This window comes from Protomyctophum parallelum (assembly GCF_964188405.1).
Source record: "Protomyctophum parallelum genome assembly, chromosome: 3".
NCBI lineage: Eukaryota > Metazoa > Chordata > Actinopteri > Myctophiformes > Myctophidae > Protomyctophum > Protomyctophum parallelum.
In genome coordinates, this window is record NC_139698.1 from 39,292,301 (window position 1) to 39,320,183 (window position 27,883).

General features: G+C 41.8%; 1 protein-coding gene across 2 annotated transcripts; it reads left to right on the forward strand.

The window, feature by feature from the left end:
• Nucleotides 1–733: 733 nt before the first annotated feature.
• tbc1d31 (TBC1 domain family, member 31) lies at nt 734–26,912 on the forward strand. 2 transcript variants are annotated; one of them, XM_083760913.1, is made up of 23 exons: nt 734–1,052; nt 2,575–2,715; nt 10,430–10,545; nt 11,659–11,837; nt 12,614–12,762; nt 13,092–13,251; nt 13,805–14,005; nt 14,789–14,950; nt 15,342–15,421; nt 15,814–15,960; nt 16,663–16,796; nt 18,503–18,636; nt 19,166–19,345; nt 19,689–19,921; nt 20,535–20,607; nt 22,314–22,393; nt 22,497–22,632; nt 23,170–23,262; nt 23,537–23,665; nt 24,012–24,176; nt 25,150–25,219; nt 25,426–25,605; nt 26,129–26,912. In XM_083760913.1, exons 1-23 carry the CDS (start codon nt 982–984, stop codon nt 26,266–26,268), a joined length of 3,153 nt encoding a protein of 1,050 aa, XP_083617039.1. In that variant the 5' UTR covers nt 734–981; the 3' UTR covers nt 26,269–26,912. The 2 variants fall into 2 exon arrangements, with proteins under 2 accessions (XP_083617039.1, XP_083617040.1); XM_083760914.1 differs by lacking the exons at nt 734–1,052; nt 2,575–2,715 and adding an exon at nt 9,603–9,693.
• Nucleotides 26,913–27,883: the final 971 nt, after the last annotated feature.

Sequence of the window (27,883 nt, forward strand, 5' to 3'; positions counted from 1 at the left end):
AGACAAAGAACAGAACAGGAATTCATCATAAATGAGGTAAAAAGGGAAAATAAACATATACTGTGAGGGGAAAAAGGAGGGGGGGAGGCAGTGGGGGACCGTTGGTAGGGCGTTCCACATTTTGGTGGCATAGGAGCGAAATGAATTTAGTCCCTTGTTTGTGCCAAATCTGGTTTGCACATGGTTTGTTGAGCTCCCTCTGGTGTTGTGGGTGTGGACTTCGTTTTAAGGAAGGTACATGGGTATCTTGGTGGTGTATCGAATCTTGTGGACCAGACCCATTGCAAGATTTGGATTGGATGGATCCATCCATCAATCCATTAAATAAATCAAAATTGTGTGAGTTTGGCATTCTTGTTTTACAACTATGTCACGGTGGTCTTTTATTTTGACAAACTAAAGTGAAATCGACTGTGGTTTGTGTTAGACAACTTGACAGCATTTCTAGATTTCTGCTTTGCTTACTTCCTGTCAAATTTGCACCACGTATTCATTATTTTATTATATAATATTTTAAAATATTGTCATGAGCATTTGGACATATAACAATAATAGCATTCAGTGATGCAACATGTCATTAAACTACTTTAGTCTAACTGGAATTAACACTGAATCATGTATTATGGACTACAGCTCCCACAATGCACACTTCTGTTTACATGCGTGCATGACATCTAATTTAGGCGACACAGGCTATCTGTCGTGAAAATAATTATTACAAAACAATTCTCCCGAGTCCCGACGATTACACCAAGAGGAGGTGTAATCGTAATCAAATTACATTTTATAGGCGATAAAACGGTGTTTAGCTCATGTTATCAGTGAATTCGTGGAGAAATTTAAACGTAATGTTCTTTCAAATTTCGCGCTGATCAACCCGCCGCACGATAGGTTGTGTTTATGGCTATGGCTAATGAAGACTAGCTAAGTGTTCATCCTAACCTCTCTTTCTGTAACCTGTAGCTCATTTCTAATTTAAACATGCAAGTGACAGACATAGGAAACAAAGAGGAGGGGAAAGTATGGCACCGAAAGCCAGCACCAGGCAATGGGTGAGGTTTAAACCACTTGTTGATTTGATGTGTTAAAGTGTTAATTTATTCTTGCAATGTTTTTGATACCTTATGGTCCAAATATTATTCACCCATGCTGATGGCTGCTCAGATGGTTACGATCATAATGCTCAGATGTGAGCAGTTCAGGGTTAAGTGTCTTGGAAGACACAGTTTGATTCCAAGGGGGAACATGGTGACCAGACGGTAACAAGAAGACTCGCCCCGTTTCTGTTTTCCTCCCAGAATTTTCCCCAATGTGAGGGGTGGGAGAGGCTGGACAGCAGACGGCTGGACTTTGAATTTCTGAGTCTAACTATAAACTTTCATGACAGCAGACAGCCTAAGTACAAATATAATTTATGAAAATATACTACATTGAAGTCTGTTCACAGAAGTTGTTGTAGGATATGTGGGGATTATCTGACGAGGTACCATTTGAGTGGGCAAAACCTTACATATACTAAATAATACTAAATTGTTTATAGGGTCAATATAAGTAAAATAATATAGCCTTTCTACAGGAGTATCTTTTTATATTTTTCCAAAAAGAATACAAACAGCCAACAGCATATTACAAAGTTATAACCCTCACTGGTGACAATTCCGGGAGGAAAACGGGCAAGCACCGGGTCGAGTCTTCCGGTATTCGACCAGATAGCCGCTCTATCCACCGTCAGGGTGATTATGCGGGACTCACTGCTCTAGAAACAAACATAGCTGCTGTTAAAATAAAATCCTTGGACATGTTGGGGAAATGTGTCAAATGTTGTGCAACAGTGCAGTTTCAGAGTTTGCCAAACGGATGAATTAGCTAGGGTTGTCATAGCCCTGAAACATGACTGCCATGATGATTATCATGACAGTCATGCAGTAACTGCACCCTGTTTTTGGCGCTCGCTGCATTTACAAGATTTCCATATATATAAACATTCAGATTTCAAATATAAAGTACTCACAATTTGTCCCACGGGTGTTAGTTAGTAGCAGCACCAGCGATTAGAATTGCTGCATCCCGCGTTGTTTAATAAAAAGCATTTTTATCCGAGCTCCCCGGCTACTTTTTTCAAACGGGGTTCGTTTGGGAAATCCACAGTTGCACACCGGGAGCGCACTCGCCTATTAGTCTGTATTGGCAGGGCGGTCAGCGTACCTATATCGAACACACCGAGTGCCACCCTACTCCCGACCGATAGGGGCGCGTAGTTGAAAGCCAATGGCAAAATAACAGCTCGGATAAAAATGCTTTTTATTAAACAACGAGGGATGCAGAAATTCTAATCGCTGGTGCTGTAACTAACTAACACCCGTGGGACAAATTGTGAGTACTTTATATTTGAATTCCGAATGTTTATATATACGGAAAAGTTGTAAATGTAGCGAGCGCCAAAAACAGGGTGCAGTTTCTTCATGACTCTCGTATGAATGCGAGAGTCATGCACCATGGCTAGGGTTGTCATAGATAGAAGAAAATAGCAGTGGTGAAGTGCTGTTTATGTAAAACATGTTATTTGCCTCTCAGAATCTTAGTGACAGTGATGCGCAGTGCCCAACAAGGCAAGACTGTGCGTTTCCTCCATGTGGCCTTTGACACCACCGGAGATTGCTTCCTGGCTGGAGATCATCATGGCAACATCTACGTCTTTGACATCAGCAGAAACAGGTTAGCTCTATTCCACTGCCTGCCACAGAGAACCAAATCACAATTCAAAACACTGGTGATGACCTACAGGACAATCAAGGGCTTGGGCCTTGGCACCCTTTTTTAAATATTTTCTTACTTGTTCACATAGTGATATTCGGTACATTGCAGATGTAGAAATGGCACTAGAGGTAATAAAGGGTTAATAAAACCTTTATTACCATTAATAATAATAATGGATTCTATTTATAACGCACTTTATTTCAACTCCGTCAGGTTTTTTAAAAGTCTTAAATTAATCAGAAAATATTGTCGACAGATTTAGCCTGAAGACTCCTTTTCCAAGTCCCGTTTATATTTGTTGCAACAGTGGAGCACCTGGTCTGACAAGCATTCAATTGTTTGATATTTTAAACAAACAATGTTGATATCAATGAGGTCACAGCTTTTACATGTCAACTCCGTCAGGACATTATTATGATCTTTGTTAATAATTCCAAAATAATGTTTTTTATTTTGGTTTAGCTAACAAATGAAGCAAAAACAAAATGGCTACATTACATACATACATACAGAGGGTTAAGATGAAAACAAATGACATTTTGTCAACTCCGTCAGACGTCAACTCCGTCAGGTTTTGTGTCTGACGGAGTTGACATGTATCTGACGGAGTTGACAAAAGTGTTCCTAAAACAATAAAATTATAGTTTTTGAATAATGGGACGTATTCTAATTTGGCACACAGTTAGAGCATGCCTTAAGGAACATTTTTGGCTATAGGGCCATCACAGATTTGTCTCGTGGTGACCATGGCAGCCATTTTCCAAAATTGCCGCCACCTGATGTTATTTTACAATAACTCAAGTTCTACACCACCTAGGATCTTGATTCTGGTGACTAAGGCCTCTTTTAGACGGCGACCATCTCCATATAACACGTCAAAGTCCCGTTGCGTTCTCATTTTGTCTTACCCTTTACACGAGAACGCACACGTTATGATATGATGTGCTATTATGCTATACTGTCGCTAGGTGGCGATAACGGGCTACCAAATAGACAGGTCACCCACGTACAAGAAGAAGAAACCTTCACGCAAGCCTGCGCAACACGGCTCTGGGCGCGCCACGGGATGGTATATATTTTATAATACATTAGGCTACATAAACGCTGCTGCCGCGGCTGCCGTCTATCACAAGGCTTTTTATTTACATCATGGTTTTACATTCAACATCGCTGATGAGCAGCACTTTGTAGGCGAGGAGGGAGGCTTGTTCAGGAACTCCATTATATCATAATGATATGGCTCTGCATCAATGTAATAAACATATGCGCTGTGAGCCAACATGAGCCATGATGTCATAAGTTTTGCGGATTCACCGTTTTGCCTGTTTATATGGAGACCATAGGAAACGGTGTTCTGAATGATTTCCACTCTGGGAGGTGGTTTCAGTTCGTTGCGTTTTCACCTCCTGAGAACACCGTTCTCGTCTAAATGACAGCAGCAAACGATACTTTATTTTGACGTTTTATATGAACACCATCCTCGTGTAAATAGCATCTAAGACTACATTTTCAAGGATGAGGGATACAGTGGTACAATTTAGATTTTCCCTGTGACCATGGCAGCCATTTTTCAAAATGGCCGCCACCTGCTGTTATTTTACAATAACTCAAGTTCTACACCATCTAGGATCTTGATTCTGGTGACTAATCATACATTTTCAAGGATGTGGGATACATTGGTACTATTTAGATTTGTCCTGTGACCATGGCAGCCATTGTTTTTCAAAATGGCCGCCACCTGCTGTTATTTTACAATAACTCAAGTTTTAGACCACCTAGGATCTTGATTCTGGCGACTAATAATACATTTTAAAAGATGAGGAATACAGTGGTACTATTTAGATTTGTCCTGTGACCATGGCAGCCATTGTTTTTCAAAATGACCACCAACCTGCTGTTATTTTACCAATAACTCAAGTTTTAGACCACCAAGGATCTTGATTCTGGTGACTAATCATTACATTTTCAAGGATGAACTTTCTCTGGGAGGGGTCAGGGCTTATTTCAGGTGCAGGTTGAGTTGCTACTGACAGGACATTAAAAGGAGGTGGGCTTTCTGGCCTTTGACTTGTCCCTTTCAGGTACAGACGCACAGTTTGACTTCACTGGCCACTGCAGTGTGACATTGTATCTTGGTGGCCTCCTGCCAGTGTTTCTCCATCCTTCTCATGAGCTCTGTGTTCTGGGGCTCTGTTATAGTCAACTTACATTGTCTTGGCTGGAGATTGCTTTCCTGCAGGGTCCAGCCCAGTCTTGTGCAGATGGCTGCTGGCCCACCTGGTGGCACCAACCTCACTTGTTCGGTTGGTGTGATTAGGTGGGGTGGTCTTCCCCAATCAGGATGAAGGGTTTGACCCTTTCAAACGGCAGTCTGGCCAAGTGTCTGTAGTTAGTTGTGAGGCTAGATACAGGATACGATTGCTCACCCAGCCCCAGGTGACTTGAGGTGAAGGCTCCTTTGATTTGGTAACATTGCTTTGGTTGACATGCTGGGGACACAGAACGACACTGATGCCTTCAGTGTCTGCACATCCTGCCTGATAGTCCTGAAGGCAGATCTCCTGTCTTCAGTCTTTCGCTCACTGTTCACTGCTCACTGTTCACCTCAAGCAGGTCTTCAAGGTGTTTGCCTTTGCACAGGCTATATGGCTAGGACTCGTGCTTCAACCACTCAGAGAACTCCAACATGGTGTTGGTTGTTCCTGGGCCGCAGAGCATTGTGCGGCAGAATTCAGCTCTCATCGCTGGTGGCAGCTTGTTGAGGAGTCGTGCAACATGTGAGCCGCATCTAAGTTCTGTGTCTCCCTCTGGGCCTAGGGTAGACACTTGCTATTTTCCGTAACACTAATTGGTGGGGCTGTCCAAACTTGTTGTTTAGGTGTCAATCGGGTCTCTGTTGGTGAAGTCGGGTCTAGGTGGTCTAGAAGATGAGTTAGTCAGGGGATATTAATACAATCTATCTGTATATAATCTGTTTGGAAGGGTGTCTACTAACATATCCCACATTGCTTTATATTCAACCACCCTAGGGGAACTTTTGACAGCTGCTGAAAGTTGGGGTACCATCAACAACCTATATAAGGCAAAATGTTCATTATGCTTTAAGTAGCATGTGACATGTCAAACTAGGGAGTTTTCATGATTCTGAATGCATTCCAAGCATTAGCTATGCACGAAGAACACTCCTTGGGCTGAAAACAGCCATAGCCGTCATCACAAAATGAGGTCAGCACATTTGGGCAAGTGGATATAATTTTTATGGCCGAATTTAGCCCAAGGGGTTTGACCCCTAGTTTGGCCATAGACTCCCTAGTTTGGCCATAGCCACTTGGTATGGTACCCAACTTTCAGCAGCTGTCAAAAATGCCCCTAGGGTGGTTCAATAGAAACCAATGTGGGTTATGTTAGTAGACACCTTTACAAACACATTGGTGAAACAATTCTTGGTAAGAAATGTATTCACAGATTTGACATTATTCTGATAATATTCCCTGACTAAATTGGTAAAATAATAGCAGGTCCGCCATTTTTGAAAATGGCTGCCATTGTCACAGGATAAATCTAAATAGTACAACTGTATTCCTCCTCCTTGAAAATGTAGGATTAGTCACCAGAATCAAGATCCTAGGTGGTGTAGAACTTGAGTTATTGGGAAATAACAGAAAGTTGGCTGCCATTTTGAAAAATGTCTACCATGGTCACAGGACAAATCTAAATAGTACCAATGTATCCCACATCCTTGAAAATGTATGATTAGTCACCAGAATCAAGATCCTAGGTGGTGTAGAACTTGAGTTATTGTAAAATAACAGCAGGTGGCGGCCATTTTGAAAATGGCTGCAATGGTCACAGGGCCAATATAAATAGTACCACTGTATTCCTCATCCTTGAAAATGTGGGATTAGTCACCATAATCAAGATCCTAGGTGGTCTAGAACCTAAATCAGTTAAACTTGTCAACTCCGTCAGATGTTCGTCAACTCCGTCAGTGATGTTTTTGTTAATTTCCAAAGAAATAGAAAATTCGATGTTAAATCTTTTGTGCTTATGTATTGAAACACCAACTGAAATGATACGTAATGATGTTTTTTTGTTTTTTTTACATGGTCTTCATGTTATAATATTGAAAATAAAGGTTGAAATGACAGATTTGAGAAATTGGATATTTCATAATAGTGTGATATTGGAACAAAACAATATTAAAATAATTGTATTACTTAACTTGATTACTGAAAGCCATTATAAGATAACTGAGGACTTTATATTATTGTTGAAATTATCAAATTCAATTAAAAGGGATTTTAGTGTGTCTGACGGAGTTGACATGAATCAGGTATTAAGTGCATAAATGTCCCATTTTAGAAAGAAATGTTATGCGAAAACCTGTTCCTTCTCAAGATTGGTAGTTGAGACCTGTGTCTACAAATACATCTATTTGATTTGAATGTATCTTAAAAAAAAAAATCTAGTTTGAAAAAAGTTTTGTCCCTTATCTCAAGAATGGGTGAAATATAAACATAAGGCTATAAAAATGCTTTGGTAAAAAAGAAAGTTTTTAGTCCTCTTAAAAGTGTCGACCGACTGTGGGGCTCTTAGGTGGGCGGGGAGAGCGTTCCACAGTTGGGGGGCGACCGAGCAGAAGGCTCTTCACCCTGGTTTACACCAGAGTTGTCTGCTCTTCTCAAACAGAAGAACAGAACCTGGTTGCTAGCCAGAAAATCTGGAGATCCATCACACTGGGCCTCATTCACACAAATTAGAAATAAATGCATTAGAAATAAATGCACCATCAAAGTTCTGGAAGACTGTGAACTCTTGACAAAAGCAAAGCAACTACAACATTACCAACACAAGTAAAATACTAGAAAAAGTGCCCTTCTGGGCACAGGTCTCCACCAGGATTTCTTCCTCAGCCTAGTGGGAATATGCGTGCACAGTTTCATCGCAATCGGACGCTGCGTTGAGGAGTTGTGGCGATTTGTACAAAGCGGGCTACTCCTGAAAACTGTAGGAGCCAATCGTGGCCAATCAGGATGGAATATGAGAAATCAAACAAACCTGTCTTGATCACATGACTATGGAGATCATGTGTACCGATTTGCGTGAAATTTGGATAAAATCTGAAGGAGTAATAATAGAAAATGTGTTTTACATATGTCGGCCTCCTGGTGGCGCTATAAAGAGCAGATGTGAAAAATTCCAGGCAAAGGTTTTTCCTTGGCCTCTAGGGAGTTGGCATACAAAGTTATCCACAGATCCGTGCAGTTAGAGGTAAAAACACTTTTCGGCCAGTTATAGCGCCACCTTGAGGCTGAGTTGAAATTGTTCATGTGGCATTTCGTCCTCGGCCTAGTGGGAATGTGCGTGCACAATTTCACGGAAATCACGCGATGTGTTCATGATTTGCAGCATTTTGTTTGAAACTGAGCACTCCTGTGAACTTTGGAAGCCAATCTTAACCAATCAGGATGGAGTCTGAGAAATCTGAAAGACCGGTTTGGTTGAATGGCTCTAGAGAGACTGTGTACCAATTTGCGTGATGTTTGGACAAAATCTGTAGGTGTACTGTGCAAAAACTAGTTTTGCACAAAGCGGCCTCCTGGTGGCGCTATAACAGGCCGTTCTGGAAAGTTTGGGGCAGAGGTTCATCGTTGGCATCCAGGGAGTGTGTGTGCAAAATTTGGCATGGACCGGGTTAACGGTGCCGGAGATTAGCTGCTCACGGACACACGGACGGACACACACACGGACGGACGGACGGACGGAGTGCAAAACATAGTCTCCCCCCATGCCTTCGGCCTGGTGGAGACAATAATGATTGCTTATTAACTGAACAAAAGGAGATCCACCAAGCCTTTAACAAGCATTTTGTAAATGCATGCAACTTATTTGACACCAACTATTCAGGGCCCCCTATTGGTGGAAATCATCAGGTGCAGGCAGAAAGACATGATTTTAACCCTTGACCTGTAATGATGTTCTTGACACAAGGAAATCGACTGGAGAGGATGGACTCGATCCTATTTTTCTTAAACTGGCTGCACCCTTAATATTTGAACAAATAACGCATATATTTAATCTCTCTCTATTATTAGGCACATAACCCATCTCCTGGAAAACAGTCCATGCTCAGTAACCCCCCTGCATAAAGATAGAGGCAATTTAAATTACTACAGACCGATCTCCAAGCTATCCTGTTTAGCTAAAATGATGGTATCCCTGGTAAACAACCAGGTTAAAACATTTCTCTCAGAACACTCTGTTTTAAGCCCGCATCAATCTGGCTTTAGAGAGAAACACATCACTATCTCAGCCACCACCTTAGTTGTAAATGACTTAGCATCAGCCCTAGATCCAGGATGCTCTTATTGGTCTCAGATTGATGTTGAACATCAGCAAAACTCATTCATGTTGTTCTCCAGAGCCAAAAATATCTCCTATAATGACATTCGCATATCTTCTATGAATGGAGTTGATATCGAAAGAGTCACAGATTATACATATCTTGGTATTTGGATTGATGAGAGACTTACTTTTAAACATCATGTAGATGTCCTTGCTGGTAAATTGCGACAGAAAATTGGCTTTTTGTATAGTAATAAAGTCAGTTTTCCTGTCATTAGCAGAAATAGGGTAGTTGAGGCAGTGTTCCTGTCTGTCTTGGATTATGGGGACATAATCTATAGACATGCAGCAGCCACAGACATCCACTCTTAAATCCCTAGACTGTTTATCACTCATCGATTAGATTTATTACGGGTGATAGCTATGGTACTCACCATTGTATCTTATATAACAAGGTTGGATTGGCCTCCCTGACAGAGAGACGAGAACTGCATTGGCACCTGTTCTCGTATAAAGCTATGCATGGAGATTGTCCTGAAATAGGACTCTGAACCCTACCACAGCCGGTCAAGTAATTTCCCCAAATTCAAGGTACAAAAAGTTAACTCTGAACTAGGTAAATCTGCCTTTAGCTTCTGTGGCCCTAATACATGGAACGACCTACAAAATACATTAAAATTTACCACATTAGTACCCTTGCATCGTTTTAAAACCTTCGTGAGCATACAGACCCCCACAATATGTATGTGTTTTTAGATAATTTTGATATTTGTTTTAGCTTGTTTTAGTTTTAGCTTTTTATTTGTAAACCTATGTAATTCACATGTATTTTCTTTTCCTGATCTTCTGATGTATATGTGATTGTATTACTCGACAACACTGAAAATGAGTTTGATTACTCAGTTTAATTTCGAGAATAAATAAAACTTGAATGAATGAATACACGACAACGTACGTAGATAAATAATATACTGTTACAAATCCTGTTGTTTAAACTGATGTTGGTTTGGTGTTTACCTGGTATCCTTACCCTGGCCTGAATAAGAGCGTATGGTATTGTAAATACCTAAAATGTAAATTAACTATTGTATAATAATATTTATAATAGTCTGTCCACCGATGGTTGAATGTCAGTTACAGTTACACTAGTTATTGTCCACTCACTGCCAATGCTACACCTAGTGCTGTGTAAGTGTATTCCAGTCTGGTAGAATTTCTATTCAACTGATTCTGATTGCAATTCATGGAATGTACTGTTCTGATCACTTTCAGTGTCTGTGTATAAGTGTATTTTTTAGATTTATTATCTTACTTTGACCTGTGACAGGTTCCGATTGGTGCAGAAAACAGGTGTGGCCTGTACTGCCCTGGCATTCAACCTCCGTAGGACCACAGAGTTCCTGGTGGCACTGGCTGACTACTCCATAAAATGTTTTGACAAAGGTATGGTTTTGACAAAGGTATGGTAATATTTCTACATGAACAATCAGCCATTCTCTTTCAAAATTACATTGCTTCAGTACTTTAAAACCTCTTGAGCCAGCGGGGGCAGCGGTTGTCCACCTCTGAACAGCTCTCAGCGGGTCAATGGAGACCCAATTGGTCTCCGGTTCCAACTCCGATGTTACGGATTTACCCCCTTTATCCAACTGGGGTTTAAGAGGTTAATGGTGGCATGCAGTCACCGAGGGATATGCTGTGGATTTCTTAACTAGTGGGGCTATGTCGCGTGCACATGCTTGCAAGTGATCACCGATTGAAATTACCTCTTAAATGTAGACCTAATATTAACCCACAGTTTATCCAATTTTATTCTATTTACTTGCATAATGGGCAAACGTTAGTGTTGAAAATAATTATGCATTTACCTTGCAAATGTCATCTCTGTAATTTAATTAGTTCATCATGAATCCATCAGCCACTGTTATGTAACGTCTTCTGACAGAATATCTGACTCACACCTACAATAGGCTAGGCCAGAGGTTCCCAATCACAGGTACGTGTACCTGTGCACTGCTGGTACGCGAGAAGGGAATCCCAAGTTTTCCGGACTGTGAATCTATAACCGTGCGTCACCAGGATCAATGATATGGTCAATGACAATGATATAACATTATGTTGTGATATAATAATATAGCAGCTTCTTGAGGCCAGTCAACTGTCTTCTGTGTTTTGGTATGATGATGCGCGACCGCAACGCACCCAAACTGTCAGCCAGTCCGTGGTAATAGAAAGGTTGGGAGCCAAGAAACATTCTCGGGGGCGAATTTGATGCTATATTAACTCATTTATGTTGGAGACGCCCTAGAAAAAAGTAATTTTTCCACATCTACTAAAATGGACAGATGAGTAGGAGTAATGAACTTGAAAAATGTTTAATTCAGATACAATGTTTCTGAAGGGGATGCCTTTCAAGCCCCTCAAGGACCCCTGGAGGTCCCCGGACCCCACATTGAGAACCACTTCCTTAATTTCCTCATTTCTACTCCAGTCCTGAGCTCCCGGATCGTCTGTTGTTTTTTAAATCTTTATTCTGTTCTACTCTTTTATTACCAGACACAAAACAGCTGGTCAGCTGGATGCGGGGTCATGAGGGAGCAGTTTCTTCCATCTCCGTCCACAGTTCAGGCCGCTACGCCATCACCACCTCCTCAGACACTGCCCAGCTATGGGACCTGGACACCTTCCAGAGGAAGAGAAAGCTCAACATCAAACAGTCTGTTGGCATACAGAGGGTAAGGGAGCACACACAATATGAACCGCTTAGGCACTATAGGAATCAATTAACCACTTAAGTTAAGTAAGTATAATTAAGTGTCATGGTATGTCGCATAACGGTGTTGTGCAAAAACAGTGGGGGAAATAAAACTTGGTGCACCATTAATGCACTATTAATGTAATGTTTTATAACCTTTTATCTATATTAGCATGGCCAAAATAGGTATAGATTATTGGTTTATTATTTTATTAAGTTATTGATTACCTGTTATTTCTTAGGATGGATTAAATTGATTAGTTGTTGCACCCTACATCTTTGGGTCCCTTTCTGTTTGCTGCACTAATGTTGCATTCTCAGAGGTGCATCGTGCCTCACGGCCAAGCTACACCGGGCATGTGTTTGTTTGACGTAAGCGCACTGCGCGCACAAAGTATGCGTGCGAAATGCCCCGGCTACACCAGATCTGTGGTGCGTGGCAGATTTGTGCGGGACCTTCCGGGAGGATATATAGATACGCGCGCATGGGGGCATACGCATGTAAAAAAATTAGAACCAATCCTATTTTTAGAGCACGCGTAGGATGGCCCGCGGTATCCGTGCGTCTGGTGTAGCTGGTATCATTGACAAATATTGGTCCTATCCAAACGCACTGTATGCGCGCAGTAAACGCGCGCATTAAACGCATACGCACGTGCGCAAAATTGCCTGGTGTAGCTTGGCCGTCAACAACATCATGGAATGTTTCCTGTTATTGATGTTGTCATGATTGTAATACAGTTGTTTGTGTTGTAGGTATTTTTCCTGCCTCTGAGTAACACCATCCTCAGCTGTTTCAGTGATGACTCCATCTTTGCGTGGGAAAGTGAGACGCTGTCCTGCAAATACCAACTACCAGTCCCAGAAGGGCCACGGATCTGCTACAAGGCCTTTGCTGTCACACGGTGGGTTTTCTATGGCAGTATCAATTACGGCTGGGCAGTATATTGTCATTGTGAATCATGATATGAAATATCGTCTTGATATGGCATAGGTTTAGTCTTTTCCTGGTTTTGATCACTTAAACCCTATTTTATACTTTTAAAAGTTTTTTAGCAAAATTGTGAAAATAGCCAAACCCACATTTCAAATAAGGTATGGCATGTGGTTCACCACAAGGGACTTTTGAGAAACATAATCAATGAATCATTGAACATAAATGTGACATCCGTTCTGCACTGATATTCTTGTTAGTATGCAGTAAACAGTGAGTGTAGTGTCTTTGTGTTGACAGTGATGGTAAGACACTTGCAGCAGGTGGACGCTCCAACCTATTTCACCTGTGGTGTCTGGACAACAAACAGCTGATCAGAGTGGTTCAAATGCCTGTCAAGGTCAGAACCATCCGACAGCTGCAGTTCCTGCCTGACAGCTTTGATGCAGGAGCCAGCCAGGTACCCAGAGAGCCTCTTCTCTCCTCCTCCTCTTCTCTCTTCTCAAAGTCAATGTACAGTGTATCTGTGTGTGTATGTGTGCTTCACTGCTTGTCTGTTTTTGTCATTTGTTCTAATCAGTGGTGGAGGAAGAACTCAAATGTTTTACTTAATACCACAATTGTTGTGAAGTATGAAAGAGATCAAAATAACGGTAGTGGGTCGCACACACCAAGACTTCAGTTCAAATTGTTTATTTCATTTTTGAACAGGACAAACGTTTCGGCTATCCAGCCTTCATCAGTGTGGGGTTTCACTACCGTTATTTTGATATGTTTTGAATGGGTAGCGCACCTACAGTCAGAGCGCGGTGGTCACATGAGAAGTATGAAAGAGGACTTAATAATTGATGAATTGATGTTTTTTAATAATAACCTAAATCTTCAAAGTTACAATTGTAGGGATTTAAAAAGTTCCTCAGAATTGTACTTTGTACAGTAACGAAAAGGACAAGGTACCTGGCTTCCTTCCACCACTGGTTCTTATGTGTATTATACTATTTCTGTCTTCTCAGACACTTGGCGTATTGAGTCAAGACGGTGTAATGCGCTTCATCAACATCCACACCTGCAAGTTGCTCTTCTACATTGGATCCCATGACGATGCCATCACCACAGCAACAGTCAGTCCCAATGGACGTCATGTTGTGGCCATTATGGATAATGGCAGTATCAATGTTTACAGTGTCCAGAGCCTGACCCAGAAGATTAACAGGGTAACGTGTGTGTGTGTGTGTGTGTGTGTGTGTGTGTGTGTGTGTGTGTGTGTGTGTGTGTGTGGTTTTATGCACGTCGGTCACTCGATATTGTGGATATCTGTCTCTATTGACTTAAAACCACATTAATGTCCTATTCTCTTCTCAATAATAGCCTATGCTTCATAATTTTGTACTCTATTGTAGATCTAAGAATTCACAACGTGTTGCATCTCAAATCTCAATGCATTGGGAGCTTGTAGATCTACATTTTGGCCTGTGACACAAACGTGCGACAAAGCATAGATCAGGCTTTTATTAGGTTTAATCAGCCACTTGGGGAGATCCTGCCTCCCAGGTCTCCTCTACAGACTCTAAGGGATTCACACTATGGTTGTGGTGAATGCTGCGTAGTGCGTACCGTTCCCGGGAGCGGATCACCCAACCGTTCCCGGGACCACATGGAAGTAGTCTCGGGACCGATTAAGTGTACTCGAATAGTACGAATACGGATCGATGCAATGTGAAAGCATTGAATACAGTTGAATGAAATGTACTCAGGTGTGGAAGAATCAAGGCCAATGTGAATCATGGCCAGCGGGGACCAACCAAGCAACCGTATTCGCGAACAGTTTGAACTTTGAATCAAACGGACTCAGTGTGAATCCCCTATAGCCTCCTCACCAGCTTGCTCCTTTGTTTCCATTGTACCACCATGAACCAAACGGAACTATGCAGTGGATACAGTATGTCAATGGACTGCTCTGTTCAAACCTCAGTTTGTCCCTCTCTGCTCCCCCCCAGCCCCCTCCTCCCCAGGTGGCAGTAGTGTCAGGTGGTGAGGTTGATGGTAGCTCTTCTAACCTAAAAGTAAAGGTTGGGTCAGAGGTCACTCATAGACCAGCCAAGACCTCCGGAAGGCGGACTCAGAGCAATGTCATTGACTCCATGACAGACGACAAAGAGGTAGGTCTGGCACATGTACTGTATGATGTGAATGCAATAAAGGACAGGGACATGTTTCTTTATCTTTATGGCTTCATGCACACATGCTAAAGTTTACTCATACGAACACCTCGGACCGCTGGTGTCAAAGCATGTGACATTATACTCATAAAGGTTGGCAAACCTCTTGCTATACGTCATAGGTTACAAACATCAAATGTATACTGTTTCCCCAACATGTTTTATACACACACACATAACAAGAAGTGACATGTCTTGTGTTTTGGAAAGGGAACGTTTAACAGTCTTAAACTTTACTTAGCGAAATCCTTAGATCCTCACATGGAGAATGGAAGGAAACATTTTTGTTTTGCTCTCCCCTTGGAATTTGTTTGTTTGTCTGTCTGAATAGAATGAGCTTCCAGCTGGTCTGAATAAGAAGAGACTGGTGGGTTTACTCAAGGCCTTTGGAGAATACCCTGCTAAATACAGGTAAAAACAGGCAAGGCTTTTAGAATAATTTGTATTTCCTGTGTACAGGAAACACATTTTATTTGTTCACTTCAGATTTTATAATGAAAGATAATTAGTAAAATAAGTAGTGTGAGCTAGCTGCGTGTTTAATGAATTATTAATTCATGTTCCTGCCTTTTAATTTAGAAACGGAAAATATGCACGGATATGTCATTAATTATCAGCTACACATCACAATTTGGGAATTAATATGCTGAATATCTGTTGGGGGGGGGGGGGGGGAAATTGGAAGTTGTTTTCATTACATAAAGGCTTTACGTACACATTTGTTAGCACATTAGCAATCTTGATTTTTAGTCTTTTTATTGGGTGTCTATTCTTATGTTTTTCTAACTATGCGTGTCTTCCAGGATGTTTGTATGGCGCACATTGTTGCGTCTCCCAGAGAATCATGCAGCCTACAGCAGTCTAACCGATAAAGGTCTTCATTTAGCCTACCTTAGCCTACATGAGAAATACCCTATCAAGAGCTACAAGCTACAGAGGGGTTTGCAAAGGTACATCACTAATTCAAATCATATCATTCAAATATTCAAATATATTCAAAAATCATATTGATTACATTTGTGCTGATGAACAAATACAATTGTTGTGAAATCCCATTTTAATTTATTTATTTTTGAACACTTCTTAAATGACCATACTATTCACAGCTTCGACCATTATTTCCTTATAATAGCTTCGTTTTTAGATTTTGCTTAGATGGTTACAATTACTCCAAACATTACCAAACTTAATAATTGAGTCAACATTGGCTAAACTTTCACTTACCGGTATAAAAGTCATGGACTTTGAATTTCATTTGGAAATTCTTCCTCCAGGAACTAATCATTTAAAATTGCAGGCCAATGACATTTTGTGTATTCGATTCTGCAAGTTGATTTACTCTACTAAAATGTATGGAATCCTATGGCTTCCTCAGGAAAAATGACAACAACTATGTTATGTTATACTAACAGTTTAAGTAAAATGCTCAGCAGCAATAATATTTAAAAAAAAGTAGTAGTACTGTATACATTGAATCCTAGTCAATAGACTAAGCATGCCAGACAGAGGTACAGACCTTTTACAAACATAATATTTGGTACTCTTACGATGTCTAAAAAACTGGTTTATTTTTTTTAAATCTGCCTTTCTGTTCGTCCTCTAGCTTCCCATCGCAGCAGACATGATTCATTTCTATCCCCTCTTCTCTACAGGGTGTTGTCTTCATTAGCCCACTGGGCGGCCATCTTTGGAGAAACGGAGTACCTTCCCCTGGTGGCATTTCCCTTCGTCAAGCTGTTTGAGAACAACCCACTGCTCTGCTTCGAGGTGGTGGCTACTGTTATAGGTACAGATTTGTTGGTTACTATAGGGTTGGGTGTGTTTTGTTTCAGGAACCCAATTTAAGTATTGCACAGCATCCACCAGCTATAGAGCGTCGCATTCCTTCCCCCTTTCAGAACGACGAGTGGCCCAGGAAATGAAATGCAATGCATTTCTCCCATAGGATTGTCTTTAAGTATTTATTTAAAGACGGTTACGCCGCGGACAAAGCCAACTCGGATCGTGACAAATCATGACAATGAACACAATGTTTTGGGCCGATCAAATAATTTATAAGAAGAAAAACAAAACAAATAGTGTTGTCTCCTGCCTTTATTTTCTTCTTTCTAATGATTTGATCGGCCCAAAATATTGTGTTCATTGTCATGATTTGTCACGATCCGAGTTGGCTTTGTCCTCGGCGTAACCGTCTTTAAATAAATACTTAAAGAAAATCCTATGGGAGAAATGCATTGCATTTCATTTCCTTGGCCACTCGTCGTTCTGAAAGGGGGAGGGACTGCGACGCTCTATTGTGCTTGAGAAATTGTGCTTGAGAAAATGCTATCTGGTTATATGAACAACCAAATATAATGTATAATGTATGGTTTAATGTATGATTATGATTCTCGCTAGAGGGGAACTGCAGTCATCATAGGTTCCTCATGATAATTATTGTCTGTCATAATTATGTAGTAGGCTCTACAGTGTAGTGCCTCAATGGCACAGCAGGTGGAGACAGAGTTTTACAGGTTTTATTGTGTGTGTGTGTGTGTGTGTGTGTGTGTGTGTGTGTGTGTGTGTGTGTGTGTGTGTGTGTGTGTGTGTGTGTGTGTGTGTGTGTGTGTGTGTGTGTGTGTGTGTGTGTGTGTGTGTGTGTGTGTGTGTGTGTGTGTGTGTGTGTGTGAGAGACCCACTGCCCTGCTTCGAGGTGGTGGCTACTGTTATAGGTACAGATTTGTTGGTTACTATAGGGTGTGTTTTGTTTCAGGAACCCAATTTAAGTATTGACATAGTGTGACATATATAATTGATAAATACACTACTTTAGTTGCAATCATACATAGTACTTTATTTATAAGATTTTCAATTTTTGTAGACCAACAACCCCACATATACCCCACCCTCCCCGGTTCCATCACAAAACAAGACAACAACAACAACAAAAAAGCAACAATAAAATAAACAGGTAGTAAAGGATATACCGGTAAATAATAAATTAATGAAATAAATACAATAAAATAAAATTGGCCTTTTACTAGATTAAGACAGGAAGACAGTGAAAGGGTGAATTCAAGGAAAGGGGACCAAGCCTTTACAAATTTCTGGCGAGATTTGAACCTGTTGTATCTGAGCTTCTCCAATGGTATAAAGGATAGAACATCCTTGACCCAACTTGTAAATGTTGGAGGTTTATCAGATTTCCAATTGCGGAGAATAAGTCTCCTCACTATGAGTGAAGCAAAAGCTATGAAATTGGCTTGGGGAGAGGTAATTGGTGCATCGTCGTTGGGAACTCCAAATATAGCAGTTATCGGGTTGGGCGCAATTGGCATATGACAGATGGTTGAGAAAGCATCAAAAATACTATTCCAAAATGGGTTCAAAGAATGCAACTTAAGTTTAACAATTTGTTTAAGCTGAAATAGCACAAATTAATTGTTTTCTGAAACAAATAAGTGAATACAATAACATCAACTATTTCATTTTGTTCATGAATCTTTTTTGCAGTGAACTGGTGCCAGCATTGGTTTGAGTACTTCCCCAACCCTCCACTGAACGTCTTAAGCATGGTAGAGAACGTGATGGCTCATCACGATAAGGAGCTGCTCCAACACCTGGTGGATTGTGGAATTACTTCACAGGTAACAGCATTACAATACAAATCGCCTGAAAGGCGAGGGCGTGAGAGGGGCGATTCTAGCATTGGACAATCCCATTGCCACAGTCAGCGCACTGTGACTGACCATGCCCTCTGGGGATCTATTCCCCCTAAGGGAGCCTAACTTCACAGTGAAGTATCACAGTGAAGCCATTAAGACCCGAGGCAGATTCTACAAATGCCTTTTCTCAAACCTTTTCAAGATTTTTCAAAATTGTTCACAAATAGCAGATGTACACTATCTGCTATTTTTGAACACACAATGCTAGTAAAATCTAAAATGACACAGATGTTTTCCTGGTTTGAATGGGTTAACAGGATATCAGTCTATATTCTACATGTTGTGGTACTCTGTTGAAAGGACATGTCTTTAGACCTGCAAATAAAATTCCATGTTTCACGGATTTCTTTCCCCTCAGAAAATGTTTACACTGTATTTTGGTGGTACTCTTGAGCCAGGTGAAGTAGTTGAAATACAATGTGATACCAGTCAGTGTGTGTCTCTGTTCCAGCTTTACGTGTGGCCCCTCCTGGAGACGTTATTCTCTGAGGTGCTGACACGCGAGGAGTGGCTCCGCCTCTTTGACAATGTATTCTCCAACCACCCGTCCTTCTTGCTCATCGTCTGTGTGGCCTACATCACGTGCTGCCGCGCGCCGCTGCTTCTCTGCTCTCAGAAGCAGGACTTTGAGGTAGAGTAGATGGTTCTTGCTATCCGGAATAGGTTCTTTACCTTGTTGTCTCTGCTCTTCTCCTCTCTTCATATTTTTAACCTGTTTTCAGTAGTGAAATTCAATGAAACTACCGTGATGGTATCCAGATGGTATTCCAGAATTCAAACTCAAGCGAGATCACTTCACTTCGTTTTCTAGGGTACAGAATACAGGCTGTTATTCGTAAAACTTAGCAGGTGCAGCCATAGTGACCATGAGAAAGAAAACAAATTAAAACCGTATACACCACAAACACACTCATTATATCGCTGCTACTTGTTTTCTCTTAAGTTAACTCTACCTGTTTCTTCCTCGTCCTCAGTATTTCTTTCACCATCGTAACAACCTCGACGTGGGAGCAATGATCAAAGAGGCCTATCGTCTGATGAGCAGCACACCAGCAGACATCCACCCCAGGGCCATGTTGTCTGACTTCACACCTCTGACCAAGGGCCAGTACCCCGTCTTCAACCACTACCCAGAGTTCATAGTAGAATACCAGAGTAGGGAGAGGGAGAAGATACGACAGCAGGAGATGGAGTACCTCAGAGAGAGGTGAGCATCTATATACAGTATATATAGCTCCCTATAGAAGACTGGTAATATACATAATTCTATGATATAATCATGTTTATAATGGTGCAACATAAAGTCAGTGACTTTATTTGCAAAGTAGAGGATTTTGCACCATGGCACCTTGGCTTAAATGATAACAATACCTTTACTCTTGTATGGTATTTTGTGGGCAAGTATCATAGAAAGTGTTGTTTCTGTGTTTGGATCTGAACAGACAGGGTACAGAAATATGTCAAGATTGCTCTGTTGTGGGGGGGCACGGTGGCATAGTCTGTACTGCTGTCGCCTCACAGCTAGAACGTCCTGGGTTCGATTCCCGCTGGGTATGCTGGGGGCGTGTTCTCTCCTCCGCGTCATCAGTGCCCATACCCAAGGCGGGGTTGGCGAAAGGGCCTTCGTGGGCAAAATCGTGGGATAAAAATTAGGTTAAAAAAAAAAAAGATTGCTCTGTTGTCATTGTCTCCTCAAGCAAGTTGTATGTGTGCTGACTGAGTAAATTTCGGTCACTGTCCAGGTGAATGCTGTTAGAACTTCTTTTACCTGTCTGTGTGATCTCTTCAGTATTTGTTCTGCTGTGTTTTTCTGTCATCAGACAGGCACTATCAGATCTGCGTACAGATTTTGTGCGCCGCAAAGCTGAAGAGGAGGCTTATTATGCGCAACAGGTAAACTCAAAACCAACATCTTGCACTTGTAAATATGTATCTTTTTATAAAGAGAGAACATTGTTGTGTCACTTTTTTGAGCATGCTGATCTCTCATTTGCAGCCATACAATTCACCATTCACTGATCTGTTCACAAGACTAAATGAGTCTAAAGACCATGGGTTCATCAAGATCAAAATGATAACTTGCAATCTGCTTATTAGACTAAATCTGATTATTATGCGATAACTTCTGTGCAAAGTTGACATTTGGGGTTGTGCTAGTGGAAAGGACTTGGAGTCACCTTCTGGAATGGATGGTTCATCCTCTGGGAAGCATGAATGCATTCAGAAAGTTTCATGGCAATATGGCCATTAGATTTTGCAATATGTTGTGTGCAAGTCAACATTCTGACTCCCATGATTGGGACCAAAGAGGTGGTTGAACAGAACAAACAAAAACGAATAGAATACGCTCACTTAGTAGAGGTGCTGGGTTCGAAAGTGACATCAGAAAAATAAGAAAGAACCTGCACACTCATCTGCTACAACATATGTATTGACAGCGTTTCGAGCCAAGGAGGTGAAGGAGTTTGACCAGATGAAGAGCCTTGGCTAGAAACGTCAATAAAGTAACATGTTGGAACAGATGAGTGTCCGGGTGGTTCTTTTTCTGAACAGACCAACCGACATACAGTACCGTAATTTCCGGACTATAAGCCGCGGCTTTTTGTCTCCACCAGGCCGAAGGCATGTGGGGAGAGTATGTTTTGCACACCGTCCGTCCGTGTGTCCGTGTGTCCGTGAGCAGCTAATCTCCCGCACCGTTAACCCGGTCGATGCCAAATTTTGCACACACACTCCCTGGATGCCAACGATGAACCTCTGCCCCAAAATTTCCAGAACGGCCTGTTATAGCGCCACCAGGAGGCCGCTTTGTGCAAAACAAGTTTTTGCACAGTACACCTACAAATTTTGTACAATTGGTACACAGTCTCTCTAGAGCCATTCAACGAAACGGGTCTTTCAGATTTCTCAGACTCCATCCTGATTGGTTAAGATTGGCTTCCAAAGTTCACAGGAGTGCTCAGTTTCAAACAAAATGCTGCAAATCATGACCACATCGCGTGATTTCCGTGAAATTGTGCACGCACATTCCCACTAGGCCGAGGAAGAAATGCCACATGAACAATTTCAACTCAGCCTCAAGGTGGTGCTATAACTGGCCGAAAAGTGTTTTTACCTCTAATTTTCATTGTTTTGTTCCACTTTTGCTGTGGCAATGTAAACGTCACACACACACACACACCCAAACAAACATGTTTAAATTACTCCTACACATTTTGCTAAACATCACACACTCTCCTATCCTCCTGGTGGAGACCTGTGCCCAGAAGGGCACTTTTTCTAGTTACCCATGATTTGAACCCTGCGGCTTATACAACGGTGCGGCTAATCTATGGATTTTTACAGCTAACGCAGAGCCATCTCAGGCTCTGAGCTAACGTAGCTGCGGCTTATAGTCCGGTGCGGCTTATAGTCCGGTGCGGCTTGTATATGGGATTTTCCCAAAATTTGGCTGGTGCGGCTTATATTCAGGTGCGGCTTATAGTCCGGAAATTACGGTACTAACAGTAGCCAATAGCCATCATCCAGAAATTATGTTTGATTCACCTTTTTTGAATTGAATGGATATGACTTGGACTGAGTTTAATTGTTTTGAGCAGGAGCTACTACAACAGGCAGAGGATCAACGTCGACACATCTTGTCACAAGAGGAGGAAAAACTAACACAACAGAGGACTAAGTAAACACATACACAACATAACGTTTTTTACTTCAAAAAGTTTGTGAATTGTTGCATGTCATTATCGTGTTTTTCCTAATGAGGCAAATCTGTCCTCATCCAGGCTGACAGCCATGAAGAGGGAGATGAAGGTGAAGGAAGTACAGCTGCTGGATGCCTCTAGAAGACGCTTCCTCAAACATCAGCAAGACCTCAGAGCCTCCCACATAGAAAGATTAGAGCAGGAGATTAGCAGGAAGGTACGTTCAGGGTTCCCAGTAACCATGTCATGAGCTTTGTGTCATAATATATAGCATGAAACACGCTTTATAGATTAATGATTACTGTTCATTTTGTCATTGTTCTTGCCTAGTTTGAAGATGTGAAAGGTTCTTAGCATTTAACATCTATGACCCAATCTTGCCATTTCATGTTCTGTTTCTGCTGTTCTTTTAATTGGATTATTGTGGTTTTATAACATTATATATACTAGTCCTTACCCGTTGTGAGATATTTGCCCCCCCACCCCCTTGTGGCCGTGAAGGGTACTGCGCCTGGGTGTGTTTGTAATTGACTAATACATTAATTAATAATCATTAATGTGTCAAATCGAAAAAAGGGCTTCGTTACGCCCTCCATATTCATATGGTCAATGCCTGTGGGAGTGATTGGTGCAGGCAGTAAGGAGTTACGGCAATGTTTCTGACAGACACAGACACACAGACATTCGGTTAATTATAGTATGATGATGATGATATGATATGATGATAACATGGTCTGGTCATGCCTTGCTATAGATGGATCTCCGTGAGCATGAAACGGCAGCAGCAGTTGAGGATCTGGAAATAAGACAGCTGGAAATGGAGGCTCAAAGGAAACAGTTGGAACAGGTGCAATTCACCTCCTCACATTAGATGTGGCCTTTTGTGTGTGTAAATGTGTACATTTACTAGGGCTTTAAGCAAATAGTCGACTAGTAAACTAGTCATCTAGTAAAAAACACTAGAAGTGAAAGCCCTAACATTTACATAAACTAATTATGTGGCAGTCACCTGTTCAAGTGAGATGACATTGGACCAGCATGCTACGCATCATTGGCTAATTTAGTTGACAGCAGAATTGTCTGGTTGTGAACTTTACGTCTCTGCTTCTGTTTCCTTTTAGGAACTGTTGAAGGAGCAGGAGCGTGTTGGCCAAGAGGTTCAGCAGGAGGTGGAGATGAGATTGAGGAAGGCAGACAAAGAGGAGGAGAGCTACAGAGAACTTGTACACAATGCAGATGCAAACCTCAGGGTTGGTGTTACAAATTACAATCTCACACACGCATGCATGCAAGTCTACAACCGAATACACAAAACCAGGACTGACTGAAGCACATCCACACCAATGGTTCTGGCTCACAGGGAATCCCTGCACTAACAGGACATTCAAATAATGACTGAATAGAACTCGAGAAAACACTGAACTGGGTTGGTATCAAATGAGGTTTACTACACTCAAACTAGAGTGTTTACAGTACACACATGATGAATTCCCAGTATCAATATCGGCACAATACAATGACAAATAATGAGCTAATTATGCATGTATTATGTATGATTGTCTTCTATTCATGCCATGAGCACATGTTTTCACATAGGCCCTGGAGGAGTCAATGGCCGAGGCTTGCCAGCTGGGCATAGAGTCAGACTGGGAGAGAACAGAACAGGAGAGGAAAACACACAGGCTGGCAGGGCTGCACAGAGAAACCCTCGAACAGCAAGACAGGCTGGTGAACACACTGAGAGAAATGGAGGGGAGGAAGGTAAGAGTGTGTGAGTGTGTGAGTGTGTGAGTGTGTGTGTGTGTGTGTGTGTGTGTGTGTGTGTGTGTGTGTGTGTGTGTGTGTGTGTGTGTGTGTGTGTGTGTGTGTGTGTGTGTGTGTGTGTGTGTGTGTGTGTGTGTGTGTGTGTGTGTGTGTGTGTGTGTGTGTGTGTGTGCGCATGATGCATACATTTAATCCGGTGGTAGGAGACAGAGCCTAGTAAAAATGCTGAGCGGCATTGACAAAGTTGAGCTTTTCTCTACTTTAAGACATGACAAAGTGGCAGTCAACCATAACATGAAGCATGTTGTGGTCTGACTCTGAACTAGACGTGAGTGTTTCAGACAATTTGTACACACCCATTTAACGAAAAACGGCAGTGGTAGAAATAACTACCACTGCTGGTGCGAATTCGGCCTTAAAGTAGAAAGTCACTGTTTTTAATACGAACATTGACTGACCTTTACATCAACATTTAAATTGACTAGTAACTAGTAAAAAAATCACACCCGTGTGAAGTGAGGGGCGCTCTTATCATCATACATAATCTCATTCCGGCCAATCAGAATTTGTGTCCTCACCTTCGTCTTCAATGTTTGTGTTACGCAATGTTTGTGTTTACACAAACACTCAAAATTGTCCATTCATTGTCGATGGCATTTCATGTTTGTGTTTACAAGCTGGACAGGGCTATTGCCCTTCAAAAACAAGTTTAGCAATAGATGACATTAGTAGTGCATTGCATTATAATTGACACCAATTTGACACCAATGCATGTGTCTGTGTGGACACGACGAGTTCGGAGTACAAGCTTTGAGGATTGCAAGGCTTGTGTCATCTCAATATAGTGTACAAATACTCAACACAGACAGGGGAAATGGTCATGTTCATCACAGCCTGATGGTGATCAAATGATTCAAATATCCGTGTGTTCTTTCAAAACCTTTACTGTGCCTCTACCTGTGTGCTCCAGTGGGATGAAGTCATGAGTGCCAGAGCCCAGTTACAAGAGCCACACCCATCATTGTCTTCAGCAGACACAGGTAATGCACATGCACACGCACACACACACACGCACACACACACACACACGCGCACACACACACACACACACACACACACACTGCCTGCCTATTAGCTGTGTTTCAACTGGTTCAGTTGAAACAGACCCCCAGATACTGTACTTCAGGCCACCTCTGGCTGTGCTTTGACCGCTAACAGTTGTCCCTAACTCCCTATGTCCTACTAGGTCATAGACAGATGAGGGTAAGATCACCATGTTCTACCAGAGGTCTGCCCCATAAACAAAGCGCCATCCCTGCTGCTACTACTAATGGTAATGTTGTCACCATCAACAATCCAAGGCAGGAAGGACCCAACATGGTGTGTCTCAACAGCCACTCACCTTCAGAGAGCACCTCCACCAACTGTGAGCACGTTCTCTGTTTTTTTCAATAAATACTACAGTCCATTTTCATGCATGTAAAGGAGATTATGGTTTCGCCCATCTGTGTTTCTGTCTGTGAGTATGCACCACTAATCTTGAAAACCACTTGATGTAACTGCCGGTAGGCCAAAGAAGACACTCCCAGCTAGAATATTTTCACTATATTCAATTAAATCAAACGACAACTGTTTTATATTTTTCTGAATGCATTGCATATTAGACCCACCGTTACTCCAGGCTGTAGTATGCATGTCATGGCTATGGAGTAGAGCTAGCCAGAGCTTTCTGGGTTGCTGTGTGTGTGCGCCTGTGAAACATATCGAATGGCACAAACTCTACTCCGTAGATCAGATGTTTCTGGGGAAGAGATTTGATGCAGAGTCCGGAGTCCAGGGTTTAAGTAGTTATGTATCGTGACATGCCTGTAGGCCACCCAGCCTGGCAGAGATCTGTGCTCTGCATAGAGACCTTTCTCGTTGAACATGTTTTATGACTTGTCTTTCAGTTTCACTGGACAGAGGCCGGGCCCAGTTGGACAGCAAAGAGAGAGAACTGATGAGGGATGTCAGAGAGCTGAGACAGAAGCTAGCAGCCAGGGCCAGAGAAGGCAGCTCCTTTGCTTCGCAGTCCCCTGTCTCCCAGTGAATGCCACAGGTGTCCTTATTGTCCCGCCAGTAGCAGTCACCCAGCTCCAGCTCAACCTCTGTCTTCTCAGCGACTTAAATGGTGAACAAAATTTCTACCAAGACTAGAGGCCAGGAACGAAGAAGACCTGCTCACCATGTTCCAACAATATAAAAACTACAATCAAGAGTACAACAGTCTCAGTGCACCCTGTCTTAAGTTCTCCTACTAAATTACCAGTTTGGTTCACTAATGCACCATGGACAGAGAGCAGAGACCAGGATACACTGTAGTAGCTGTTTGGTAATATGCCTGACAAACATAACCAGACTATATAGACATGTGTCCATGCAGGTTTGTGGCATAGACATGTTGACACAATCCTGCTCCATGGGCATGTGATTCTAATATGCCAACCGTTTTTTCACACCACAGCAATGTTGTGACAATCTGCCTTATCTCTTTATCAGGGGCAAAAAGCAACAAAAGACCATGCTACGTTATCAGGGGCAAAGAGAAACAAAAGACCATGCTACGTCATTATATTTGACACATACAGCAATACCAATAATGTGCATTACTCATGGCCTGTATGTACTCAGAGACTCACTCATAAGGAATAGTTCCATTCACGTTTTCTTCATTTTTTAGCTGCTGTGTGGATTTGTATTTTACGTTTTATATGATTTGACTTATTTAAAAAATATATTTTAATAAAAGAAAATTTCAACAAAATATCCTGCTGTTCAGAATTCATTGTGCAGTCTCAGATGCACATACTACATACCTGCCAATCTCAGTCGGTCAAATAAAAGGAGATTTGTTTGGACAAAGTGTAACAATCACATTTTATTTTAGGCTATTATTGTCTGTAGATTCGGGAGGTGGGAGGGGTTCCGCATTTCCCTGTGTAGGCATCTTTGTGACTGGCTTTTGGCAGACAGGGGAGGGGTGTGAGGCGCAGTCAATCCAGAACTGCGATTGGCCGCCCAAACTCGACAGTGAAGTTACAGCAGGTGCCATGGCTGCCTACTTCAATCAACTCTAGTTCCAAATAACATTTTCATGCCAAGGACCCCCAAATTGATGTGTCTCTTATTCATGCTAATAATGTTTGTGTGGTAATGATGAAATTAGACTGAATTAATTAAGCTGATCACAATAACTCGGGATAAACTGATAGAGGGGAAAGTGAGGAACAGTAAAAAATAAATGGTGAAAGATTGTTCTTTTTATTTTCACTCTTACCATTTTTCATGCCGTCGCCTACCATTGCTTTATTTTTCTTGCTATAGTGTCACTGGCTCTCATTTTTGACAATGTTTAGATATTACCTTTATTATTTAATTAACTATGCAACTGCATATTGTCCAGCCAAAGAAACAACAGAGGACTATTATTAATATGCTTGGCAAATGAACACCCTACTTTGACGTACAAGAGTGTCACTTGAAAGTAGCAAAAATAGGAGATGCATTGTGAGTTTGTAAATCTGCTATTGTCAATATACCAGTAAGTCGCCTGAGGGAGAGAAGACCTAAAGGTCACGTGCACTGAGTGTACAGGGTTTGATGAGGGCCCGTTAGGTCCGGGCCTGATGAGGACTCTAGTGTGGCAGTGGGGACAGTGTCTTGAG